This window comes from Ammospiza nelsoni, chromosome 9, assembly GCF_027579445.1.
Source record: "Ammospiza nelsoni isolate bAmmNel1 chromosome 9, bAmmNel1.pri, whole genome shotgun sequence".
Lineage (NCBI taxonomy): Eukaryota > Metazoa > Chordata > Aves > Passeriformes > Passerellidae > Ammospiza > Ammospiza nelsoni.
The window spans coordinates 15268351-15280668 of record NC_080641.1 but is presented as its reverse complement, the minus strand read 5'-3'; the positions used below and the strand labels follow the sequence as shown (position 1 = coordinate 15280668).

The 12318-nt window shown below is 38.5% G+C and overlaps 1 protein-coding gene across 1 annotated transcript in view; it reads right to left on the bottom strand.

Moving 5' to 3' along the window:
* Positions 1 to 816: 816 nt before the first annotated feature.
* NR5A2 (nuclear receptor subfamily 5 group A member 2) overlaps positions 817 to 12318 on the bottom strand; it is an 87228-nt gene continuing 75726 nt past the window's right edge. Inside the window, exon 8 of the mRNA XM_059478171.1 lies at positions 817 to 3977. Within this exon, the coding sequence (XP_059334154.1) occupies positions 3730 to 3977 (248 nt within the window). The 3' untranslated portion in view covers positions 817 to 3729. The remainder of the gene's footprint in view (positions 3978 to 12318) is intronic.

Sequence of the window (12318 nt, the reverse complement as noted above, 5' to 3'; positions counted from 1 at the left end):
ACTCTGCTTTTATTGCTACACTAAACCAGCTTTGTTTCATTCAAGTGCAGGATTTGTAAATAACTAATTATAGCCCTGTTTTTTCCCTTGAAGCATTGACATTTGGCACCTGAGAGAACAGCCCTCTTTCAACTACCAGACAGTTCAGGAGAAGCACTGGACTGGGTCTCAGAACAGTAGGGTAGAGCTGACAAGCTCTCTTGGACCACTTCACCTCCTGTTCTCAGAACAGCAGTCAAATGAGCCAGAGGGCAACTTTAGGAAAATATTTTCCTCTAGTAGCAGTAACATCTGTCTCCTTGGCAGCCTGCACTGGCAGTTATGTTGGAAGCTGTGGGTTTGCCCCTGGCCCTGCCATGTATTTACATTGCTGAGAGGTTATCCTGAGCTCTGCTGGATCCTGTTACCTGATTTTCTTTTGTTCTGTCATTTTCCCTCCCTGATGCTTTGGCTGCTTAACTCTTTGTGGGTACATGTAAAGTAGTATGAGATCAAAGGTAATAATTTGAAAGTATTAAGCAGTAAATTTCTTTCTGGTTAGAGAGCCAGCTTTTCTAAACTGTTTTAGCTGTATTTACTTGGCTTCAGCCTAGGCAATGTCCCAGTTGCTGTCTGAGCTTTTGAAGGTGCTGTTCTCTACACTTGTCTTCCACTTGTATCAAATTCTCTTTGGTGTTCATATTTGTGCTGCATTTTAGTCTTTTCTTCTGAGTAACTGATTTTTGACTGATGCTTCATTTCAGTGGAATGGTGGTATTATAAAGACAATTATAAAGTAATCAGCACGGGCATATCAATATTTATTGAAATACTGAAAAAAATAATTCCATTGGTGATGAGAAACTCTTGGCAAGAACTGACATGACAATATGTATTTCACTGATACAGTAAGAGAACTTCAACTTCAACAAGTAACTCACTGCACATTCTAAGAGTTGCGTGGATTTAAATCCAAGGCAGCTGCAGAACATCTGTAATACAAATAATCAGACTTTACAGATTGTCTGTTTACAAACACAGAACAACTATAATAAACCAGCCAAAGCTAAACCTTTTTGAATTTTAGTCTGCTTTTACTAATATATCCTGTAATCAATAAGGCAGTCAGAAGAAAATGCTTGGTTGCAAAGTAGTTAACAATTAACGTGAGCAGGTTCTTTTCGTGGTTTGTTTTTTGTTTTGTTTTGTTCGTGTACTTCGGACAATACAATGGGATTCTTGGAACCCTGCATGGGGGCAAATATATGTTCAATTATCTGAGAGCATTTTCATGAGCCTAAATTGTTCCTTTCTTCTACATTCATATTTTAATTTTTCTGTCCTGTATATGGATAATGGTGCTATGAATATTTAGCAATATTTTTTCAGCTTTTTCCTTAATATTCAGTGAAGTTCACTGTAGCATTTCAACAGGAAAAAAAAAGAGAATGCAAACACTTGAATTAATGCTTTGCTTTTCTTTCTGAAAGGAAAGAATGACCACACTTATCTTGTTCATGTATTTCACAGCCACATCAATCTTCACTATTCTGTTAATTTCGTTTGTTTGAGGGAGACCACTGGTATATAAGTAGTGTTTCTGTCTGCCTTGGGGGATGCTGAGGGGCTGTGCTCGGTTTGCTCCAGGTCTGTAGGACAGTGTGTGTGTGCTGTGGTACAAGACAGGCATGTAGGAGTTGCAGACACTTGGCTTTGCTGTGTTGGTACCCTATGCATGGACAGAATATTAGAGCTGATTAATACAGGCAGTTAAATAGTGTGCTTCGTACTAATGCAGATGTAATAACTGATGTCTTTGGTATACAATGGATGAATGATTGGACAAAAGTGAGAGAAATGCACCTTTTCAAGTTCACATGAAACAGAAAAAGTTACAACTCACATAATTTACAATAGATTTAAATAAACTACATTTAGGATTATGAAGATTTACAGACATTTAATCAAGTGAATGATTTTAATTTGTAAAGACCCTTCTGTGTCCCTGAACTATGTTCCACTAACTTGAAGACATGCTACAGTAAACACATATATTTGGCTTCTTCATTCTGGCTATATCTTATATAAAGATGAAACCAAAGAACAATAAATTAGCATCATAATTGTCTACAGTGAAAACTATCATATACAATATAAATAAACTATTCAAAAGCCAGCAATTTTCATGAAAAAAAATTAAAGTATTAGGATTTTATACAGTTTCTACAAGTGATTGTGCAGCCAATAATCTCAAAAATTAAAGTAAAAATGAAATACCCCTATTGATTTTAGTGTCTCACGACATACAGTAATTAAGTACTGGTAAAATAATTACCAATTTAAAAGAAATAATAAGGAAATCACTGCTCTGCAATTTTATCACAGTTTTTCCCCACAGGACCTAAAGAATGTAAACACTATGTTTTTGTTAATGCTAGAGATTAATACTTTATTTTGAAATGTATGTTGATCTACACCTGCGCAGTTACCTTTAGGGTAATGAAATAAGGCAAGACTTATAAATGTGGCACTACATGTTAATACTGATATCTTCATTTGGACAGAGAGAGAAGTGTTTGTTCTTTTCTAATATTTGTTCTGCAGCAGACTTTGGCCTACACAGACACAGCAGTATCACTCTTCTTTCTTTGCGTAAAATAGGTATATTACCTAACTTTGAAAACAGGAAGTTTCGTTAGATATTGGATGTTTGAGTTGAAATTTAGTTTCCAAATGACTGGCAATTTTAAAGATAATTTCTTAATAAGCTCCCTGGCATCATCCAGTTGTACAACTCACTTGTCACTTCTTTTATTACAAAATTCTTTTAAAAATTTATTTTTAGTTTTTTAACACCAGTATTTGGTGTTCTTATTTCTGTTTTCTTGTCAAAGAAAGTGTTGTTTGGGATGGCTGAAATATCTCTATTTTCTTTATTTGGAAACAACCATGAATATATAGTGGAGCCATCTTGAGTATGCAGTTGAATTGGCTAATTTATTTTGGAATATTTCCTTAGCTGCTTAACAGCTGTCTGATAAGAGCAGTAGAAGAGGGATACTGCCTGGTAGAACGACATGAACACGTGACAAAACGAACTTCAGAGCACAGTTAAGAATGCCAATCTAACTGGATCCCAGACTCCTCTTAGGAGCGGTTTGCAGGCCCCACAAGCAGGCCCAGCCTCGGAGGGTTTGGTGGCCACAGCACGTGGCCTAGGCCAGCTCTCTTTTACAGCTTGTTCAATGGATGCCACATCATTTAGCACAGAAGAAGTAAGTGTTGGGTCCCTGTAAGGATGACAGAAGATGCTGTAGATGCAGTTTTGCATCTGTTGTAACTGTTTTATGAGTCCTTCTATGCAGTGAAGGAATTTAGTGCACTCAAATTCCCTACCATCTTAGCTCAATAATACAGATCAGGTTTTTTTTCACCTAGGTTTCTTCATGTTGGCAATCAGCAGAGTTAAATATACAACGATCATTCTGTCCTTTTTCTTGTTGACATTGGTGATGGTATCCACTTGGTAAGTTCACTCCAGTATAAAGTCCTATATAGATTCCTTTGGGGATGTGTAGCATATGATTCACAGTTTGCAATACAAATACCCTGATACATCACTTATTTACTATTAGTATTTGATTATTACACCATTTTGCAAAGTCTTAAAACCACATTTTAATTAGTGTTGCTTGGAGCAGTTCAGAATAATTTCTTTTCCTTGAAAGCAGAAGCTCTAATGGGTATAATTTATGCTCTCTTTGCATGCAGCATCTCAATGAGAAGGTTATTACACGGCACATCCCCGTTCAGGTGTTTGTAGTAGAGGTATTCTTCGGCCTGCATACTGATGGCTCGGATTTCTGGTAGTCGCAGGAGAAGCTGCCCAAATTTGTCTGTTTGCTGTGGATAATTACACATGGTGTAGTCCAGCAGAGCAGCATTCACTTGTTCCTGAACACCTTCCACAAGCTGGAAGTTCTCGAGGTTTTTGACATCTGAATGATAATAAAAAAAAAGACAGAAAAAAACCCAGGTAACAATTCAGTTGCATTTTAATTCGTGTTTATGAAGTCAGTGTTTCACTAAATGGATGTATTTTTTTGCCTCCTGACAAAAGCATACTTTACAAGCTGCTGAATATTCAGTGAACTCTTTTGCCAACTTTCCTGGGAAAATGATCACAAAAGAGCTTTAGTGGAGTGTCTTGTTGAAATTCTGCATATACCTCAAATCAATTAGACACCAATGGAGTCTGAGCAAGGTCAGCTCTTTTCATAGCTAACAAAAAGAAAGGTTGAGGATTCCTAAAGTAGAAGACCATAATATATTGCTAGCAAATGAGTCCCAAGAGGAAGCCCTATCTTTAACCTACTATGTTACACAATTCATATAATTCTGTATTAATTTTTCTGACCCAAGGTGAAATCTGTGTCCAGGGTATGATGTAGTTAATTCTAATAAAAAGTGACAGTGCTCTTGTTTCTGTTTGACATTTTCAAAATGATTCTGAAAGCCTTTGACTTGTCTAGCCTATGTTAATGAACCATCTGGTACACTCCAGTGACTGCCAAAATAATATTCCCTACTAGAAACTCTCTAAAATATATATTTCACTGACTAATGATCTTTATAAAATGAAATCATTGTCCTTTGGGTAGAATACTAGATAAGAATGGTGCCCTTTAACCTGCATATGGTTTCTGAAATCCAACACTGATTTTTTTTTTTTTCTGGTATTGGACAACGGGGCATTTACATCAGCACGGCAGGTACAGTTTGTTAACTCTGCCTCTGTTTGATCATCTTCTGTTCCTATACAGCAAGTTCAAGCTCTGGAAATGCTGGTCAGAGATAAATGCCAGTATATTATCTCCTCATTGTTTGCTCCCCTGTGTAAAAACCACTCGGATGAAATTGTCTTTTAACATGTCTGGTAAATGCAGAAGTTATTCTAAAGCTTGCAAATTAGAGTGCTGCTCTAATGCAGGAAGAGGGAGCTGATTAGAGAGCACTTGCTGGGAGAGCTTGTTTTGGTTGTGTTTGATCATTTTTACCATCAGTAGAGTACTGCAGCACTTTCTTGTAAGGCTAGAGCATGGTGCTACTGGGCACAGCTCTGCTGCTTATTCACTTTGTATAAAGACAAATCTGTTCATCTGGGGATATTTTTGGAGCCCGGGAGATGGAGAATTTTGCAGAATTTGGTTCATTGTAAATGCCAGCCTCTGATTGTGGGGAAATGAGTGTTTTCCTTTGCAAAACAGGAACACACATTGGTCACCTGCTCCTTCGGGAGCCTGGGCGCCTGTGTAAATTGGGTCTCACTGCAGCTTTTCCTAGAAGTGCTTTAAAGAGAGCAAATACTGGTTTCTGCATATAACTTTGTGCTGGAACATGAGGGAAATGGTTGGAGGAGAAAAATATTGTCTTTAGAACAAGAGAATAGGAAAGATGCCAAGGGTCCCGGTGGCAGCCGGTGGCAGCACACAGAGCCTCCCGAGCAGAGTTCCAGGCTGTGAGCAGGAGCCCCTCTGGAATGTGCTGGCTGCCAGCTGCACGCTGGATTCCCTCTTGCATGAACCGGGGCCAGTGCTTCCTGCTGGGCTTGTTATTGCCTGCCTCTTTCCTGTCCCAGTTTCACTGTGAAAATGAAGCCAGTGACTCCTGAATTTGTGCTGCTTGGTTGGGAACTGGGGACATAACATCCACCAGTTAGTTGACTTAAGGAACTTGCCAGTAATACTGAAATTGTGATGGCTGTCAAGCAAGAATCATCTGAACTTTACATTATCCCAAGTGAAGAGGACTGGAAACTTCAAAGCTGCTATGCCTGGTCCCTTAGCTATTCAAACTCATTTATCCAAAGTCTTTTTGCCAGTGTCTCTGGAGATCTTTGGATAATCATGTTTTCCTGTACTACACTGGACATTTTCTCATATAAAATATAGCTGTTTATTATTTTATGTACCCACAGAAAACTCCCAAGGTATTTTATAGCTAGTGTAACCTGGTTTAAAAATTGGGTGTTCTAAGCATATTTTTATAAAGCTAAAAAGAAACAGTATTACCTATCACAATTAGCTTAAATAGGTTGTTTCAGATGCAAAATATAGTCATGAATGAATTGCTACAACATAAAAACTCCCACAGAAAACAGGGACTATGCTAGAGATTGAACTGTTTACTGATTAAACTGAAACAGCAAGGTAAAATGTATGATGATTTCAGAACCAGTATTTAGAACTTTTTTCCTCTGTAAAAATAACTTTAAAAAGTCAGGAAGTTTTACAAACCGTTATCTTATTCAACCCCCTTTAAATTCAAAGGGTATCTTTCTGTTACTCTCTGTCTATTTTAAGCCGTACTGTGTATGAGATTGTGCTGTTTTCTTGGAAAACCAGGTTCATTATTATTTTTACCCCCTGTTTAAATGTTATTGTGTGGATTATATATTTATTGAAAAATCACAAGATAAATTTTTACAGAGATAAAGAAGAAACAAAATCTGATAATTGCAAACTTTCAATATTTTTCTAAAATGCAGCAAGTTTAATATGTGTTTTAGAGACACTTATTCTTCTGTTTTTAGCTGAATTGATGCTATACTCCAAGACAAGAGGAGGCATATTTTATGTATTATATATTACCCCCAAACCCAGGATCAGCGGCTTTTGGCAGTGGGTGCACGGGTGCAGTGTGAGGTGCTCCTGTACCCCTGTCAGCTCTGTGGCCTCAGGGAGTCCCATGAGCATTGCAGAACTGCAGGGGAAGGTCTGTGCTGGTCTTTTTCCTCATCTTGGGACAGTTCCTTCAATGTGGCAAAATAAGCACTGCAGTCAAGCTTTAGAAACAAGTCCAGTTTATAATAACAGTAAACAAAAGTAGTTCTGGGCTCCTGTGCCACATTCAGCCTGGAGAAATACTTTTAATGTCTTTCCTCTAAACAAGTTCTTGCGATTTGTGGTGAGGCTCAGTGATTGTAAACAAGATGTTATTAGTTAACCAGGGGAAATATGTAGATTTTCTTGAATTTCTATACTGAATCAGGGACAGTCCAAGTAATTACAATTTAGGACATCACTACATAATTCATTTGTGTGTAGATGTCTTTCAGGACTGCAATTACAATAGTAGGGACATAGGGGTAACCTGATTTGGGGTGAGTCTCTGTGAAGTTGTGAAGTGACCAAGATCTCTGCATATGACTTTTGATGTCTGTTCTTATCTCATATTCAAGTGAATGCTGCAATAAAGCAAATGAGACAATCTGAACAGAGAGAAGTCAAAGGATATGTGCTGAGAGCACTGTGTAAAACTCCACTGTCATCTCTCAAGCTCTCCTGGATACTTATATGTTGTCAGAAATAGGTTGCTGAACCCATAATTGCAATAAAAATTATGTGTTTTTTTTTAGAGAGAATCATAAACTGTTGCTCTGGTTAAGATGAGTAATAACAAAGGAAAACATGTGAATATGAAGTTATTTCCAGTACCTTCAAATTATGCAGGTAGAACAAGAAATGGTACTGTGTTCGCTGATGGTACTTAGTATTGGTTGGCAGTGATACAAATAATAATGTTGCGGTTTAAGTAGATGGTTTTCCTGTGGTTTGAGTTTGGTTTTGTGCTTGGTGTTTATTATGGAACTCTGGCCAAACAGATTTGGTTTTACAAGTATTTCCTTAGACTGCTGAGGAGTTAACTTGGTGAGACACCAAGCAATGCTGGTGTAGCTGCTGAAGGCAGTCAGTACAATGAGCGTGAAATCTGCTACTGATGTGTACAGCACGGCATCCCTTATCCTTTCGCATAATTCCTCATTCCTGTTATATTTTTTTTTAAACTGGAATGTCTCTTACTGATCTTTACATCGGTTAGTAACAATTTAAAGTACACATGTTTAAGCTTAATGCAAGAAATCATTTTCTGAAGTTTAAATGCTTGTAAATTAAATGAGTAGGAGTAGGTCCCCCCCTCCCACCCACACACCCTTTAAATCCTAGCAGCTAGAAAAAGTGTTTTGTGTTGCTACAGTAAGTATCAGTCTCTTAGCTCTTCTACTTTATTCACTCAGGGACTAATTACCAACTTTTTACATGAAACAGCCTTACTGTGAGCTCACAGTGGGGCACGCATCTTTTTCTATCCTTATTGAAAAGTAAACCCTTAGGTCTTCTGGAATATATTATATGTTTTACAAGAAATAGCAATTGCTTTTCTGTCAGACAAAGAATTTTTGTTCTCTATAGCTTACTTTTGACGATTAAGACAAAAACGGTATTATAGTGTGTCAGGATCTGCTCTGCAGTCACAGTGAAGATCTGCCAGTATTCCCAGATATCCCCCATTTTGATTATTTTCCATATCTGCCATAAAACCGTGTGTTAAGCTGAAACTGCACACAACATTCAGCCCAGGGAGAACACTTTTGCATATTTTCCCCCAAAATGGGTCTGGTCTTTAGAGGGGAAAAATATTTAGGTTTCAGAGAGATTTTCTCCCTCTCATATTCCAGACATGAAATACTGAAAATTTGGGGATGTACTAATCTATAGAGAGTTTCCTTTGGTCTGGGAATTTTAAAAAGAAAAATGAAACAGAATGGGAGATTTAACTTTGAAAAATAGTAACTCCTTGGGAGCACTAAATATTTCCCAGAGAAAGCTGGTTAAATTTTACTGCTCATGTCTTTTATTCAATGCTGTTTCTACATGAAGCAATGAAGAGGTGTGAACACAGCTCATTTGCGTTTTGCACCATTGCAAGGACAAAATAAGATTTTGGGTTTCTCCATGGGAAAGAGGATTTTTCCCTTTCACAAGGTTGCTTCCAGTCTCATGGATACTCCGGGCACTAGGGCTTGTTACCAGCCCTGGCCTGAGCTTCCTCACCCGAGGGGGCTGATGAGCCCCCTCATTTCAGGGCTTTATTGAAACCCAATGCCTCTAACACTTAGCAGCTCTTTGCAAGGAGTGATTAGCTCATTGATACTGTTACATCTTCCAAACTCTGCTGAGGCTGCTTTTGGCCAGGATGGCCTTCAGGCTTGGCTTCTGAGAGGTTTGCCTGGTTCTTCGCAGCCATGCTGCACGGCTTGAGAAGCAGCATTGCCTCTGCCTAGAAACATTCTGTTTTATCAGGGAAAGCGACACTGTACCTCCTCACGTGGCTGGGGCTCTCGTCAGGGCCTTTTGGGTGAGGCCAATTCCCATGTGAGCTTGAGGATGGAATATGTTAGTTCTGATGAAGATTTTTACCCCAAAATAGTTCAAAGAAGGGGAGTTAAAAAGGACTGAGGTGATGTTAACAAACTCCCTCTATTTGAACAGTTTTGTACTACTTTTTCCTACTTTCTGCTAGCCCTGCAAAATCTGTGCATTATAGGACTTAAAACACAGGTAGATTTTTAACATGTGGCAAACATTTTTTTTGAAGGCAAGTGTACTAATGGTTGGTAAAGTGCCAATCTCTGAAAATTACCCACAATTCTCCTTCACTGAAACTAAGGGCAACAGCAGCAGTTCCATATAGCACATCTGTCATGAAGGCAGATGCATGCCATTCTATAGCTAAGCCTTCTTGACAGACAAAATGCTGTAATGAAGGAAGATTTATAGTAAAGATAAGCTCCTTACTACAAAATTCCCCTCAATTTTATTGCAGCAGGACTGTGCTGAATATTATTCACTTAGAATTCATGGGAAACAATTCTTGATAGATGTTTTTTAATCAGTGATAAGCTGCATATATTTAGCACTTTCCAAACCTTGAAAAACCTCTACAGCGTAAAACAAAAAGCACTTTTCTTAAGACTCCCAAGTCCAAACTGAATGTGTAGAAAACTTTTCCTGTCTTTATGATTCTTTTTTGGCAGTGGCTAAGCTGTCTGTAACAGTGCAGCAGTCGATCTCTGACTATTTATTAGGGTCATAAAGTAATTTTCATTTTCAGTTGAATGTAACATCTGATAAAGGGCACATTGTTTTGAAAATCTTAATTAAATTCTTCTATAGCAGAATGTTTCATTCATGCCCAAGTATTGGGCAAGACTGTGTATATTTTTAAAGTGAGAACAAGATACTTAGGAGAACAAGCTGCAATTCCTAGTCTGGATCCTATTTCACTCCCTCAGTTTTCAATCTTGATGGACTTCTGTTTTCTTTCAGAAGAACTGAGACTCAACTGAAACATTTTCATATTGCTTTATAGTGGTAGGCTTCTTTCTAATGCTATTTAAAATATTGACACCTATTCTTCTGTTCTAAAAAGATTGTAAAATGATGGATTCTTACTGAGAAGCTCCTGATGTCTGTTAAAAACCATGCTTATTGATTTTGTGAGTAATTTTATAAATGCTTTTGGCACTGTTAGCTCTGCAATGGGAAGAGAGACACGGGGCAAAAAAGGTGGATTCCTGTCCTTGTGCGAATGTGGAAGTAGGTTACTGCATTTCAGTTGTTTATTTTCTTACCGTACCAGTAAAGACAAAGGGCAAAGCTTAATTTGATTTCTTGAATCTTTATGACTGGTGTAATTACTGAGTCATCACTCAGGAAAATAAAACAGCTTGACTTTCAGCAGCTCAGGCTGCATGTACTCTCTTGGAAGTTAAACAAACAAAACCTCCACTCACTTCTTGTCCTGACACCCCAGGAACCAACATCCTTATTACTTGCACATGAAGCATACGTGATACTGTGGCCATTGAAACACAATAAAACAAGATCCTGCTAGGGCTCTGATGGAAGAGTTGCTCACAGATCCCAAATTCCACAGCCAGCTACACCCTTAAATACAAAGTCCAGCATTTCTCACTGCAACTTGGGAGGAAAAAAATATATCCAGGTACAGCCACAAAGCCAGGGGTGGTAGATCCATAAGCCAGGGGTATGGGGAACCAGTGGGGATGAAACTGTGCCCCAGCCCAGGAGATGTGGGGACAGAACACAACACGAAACAGTGGTTCCACTGCTGGCATTTCAGCTTTGCCATGCTTAAACTCCACTACCACCTCACTTTCTTTCACTTTCCAAAGCTCCCTCCCTGCCTGCAGTCCTGCCCCTGCTGGAGTCCCAGCCTGGCTCCTGTCCTGTGGGTCAGCAGTGAAATGTTTCTTGTCCCTTGCTCATCTGGGACTGAGGGCAGCTCATCCATGGCCCAAAGGTTTATTCTGTAGGTATTTTGGTCCATGCTTCAGCATTCATAAATATTATGATAGGATTATGTTCCATATAAAAGAGTAGCTGCTGCTTTCTTTGAAGACATGACAGAAGAACAGGAGTTTGGAGAGCAGTTGCTGTGTTGTGTCTTCAAGGAAATCCCCAAATAACTGGAGTCTCTCACCATGCCAAATGGGTGATCTCTGGTATTGCTTGCTACAGGCTGTTCTCAGTGAAAGTGTGCTTCAGTCTTTAGGTTGAAGCTCTGCTGGTGCATTGGAAAAATTAACCCCATGTGATAAAGCCCAAATTTCCTGCCTGCCTTTGTAGGCTGGTGGAAAGGGAACCTGCCTGGGCTGATGTGGCTTTCTGGTTCCTGCTTCTAGACTTGTTTGTGTGTTTGATCTAGTGACTGCTTAAGGTAAATGACAGATCAATTCTAGAAAAAATGTCTCAATCTAAATCTCTCTTTTCTAGGATAAAAATCTGTAACCACTGTCTTGTGGAGGCATGGTCATATTTGTATGTGAGCACACATTGGTAAACTAGGGCAGAAATGATTTAGTGAAGGTCTCGCAGATAAACCAAGAAAGAAGGTGAGTCAAAACTCATTCTTTTTCTGAACTCCTCGCCTCATTCCAGGGCCATAATATATGTTTGGGCAATAAATTTTTTTTCTTTGAATATTCAGTTAGAATGAGCATTGGTAACAAAGCTACTGTGCTAATTATCCTATCACCAAGTTTTTATATATATATATGTTTACATACAGGCAAATCTGCCAGAGAAGTAGTATCACAGTATAAAATTTCATAAAGGCAGAAATTAGGTTTCTGATGAGCTAAAAAATGAGACTAAGTAGGAAATTTATTGAACCAAAGAGTTTCCCCAGTTAATTTCTGCAACATCCTTTGAATCTTCAATAGCACACAGAGTTGTTGGTGTTTTAAGGGAATTATCTGTCAATGCCTGCAATTTGTAGGGTGTGAATAGTTTAAGAAGTCATAAATATTTATGAAGTTCCTGGGAATGGTGATAGGACATCATACAAAGTCCTTGAAGTTACAAACTGAGGCAAAAAGGGTGTTATATGCAAATTGCAATAATAGTGTGGTATAGTTTTAAGAAGACGAAAAACCAGTCTATTATTTAGGTGAGAAGAAGTGGAATATTTAGA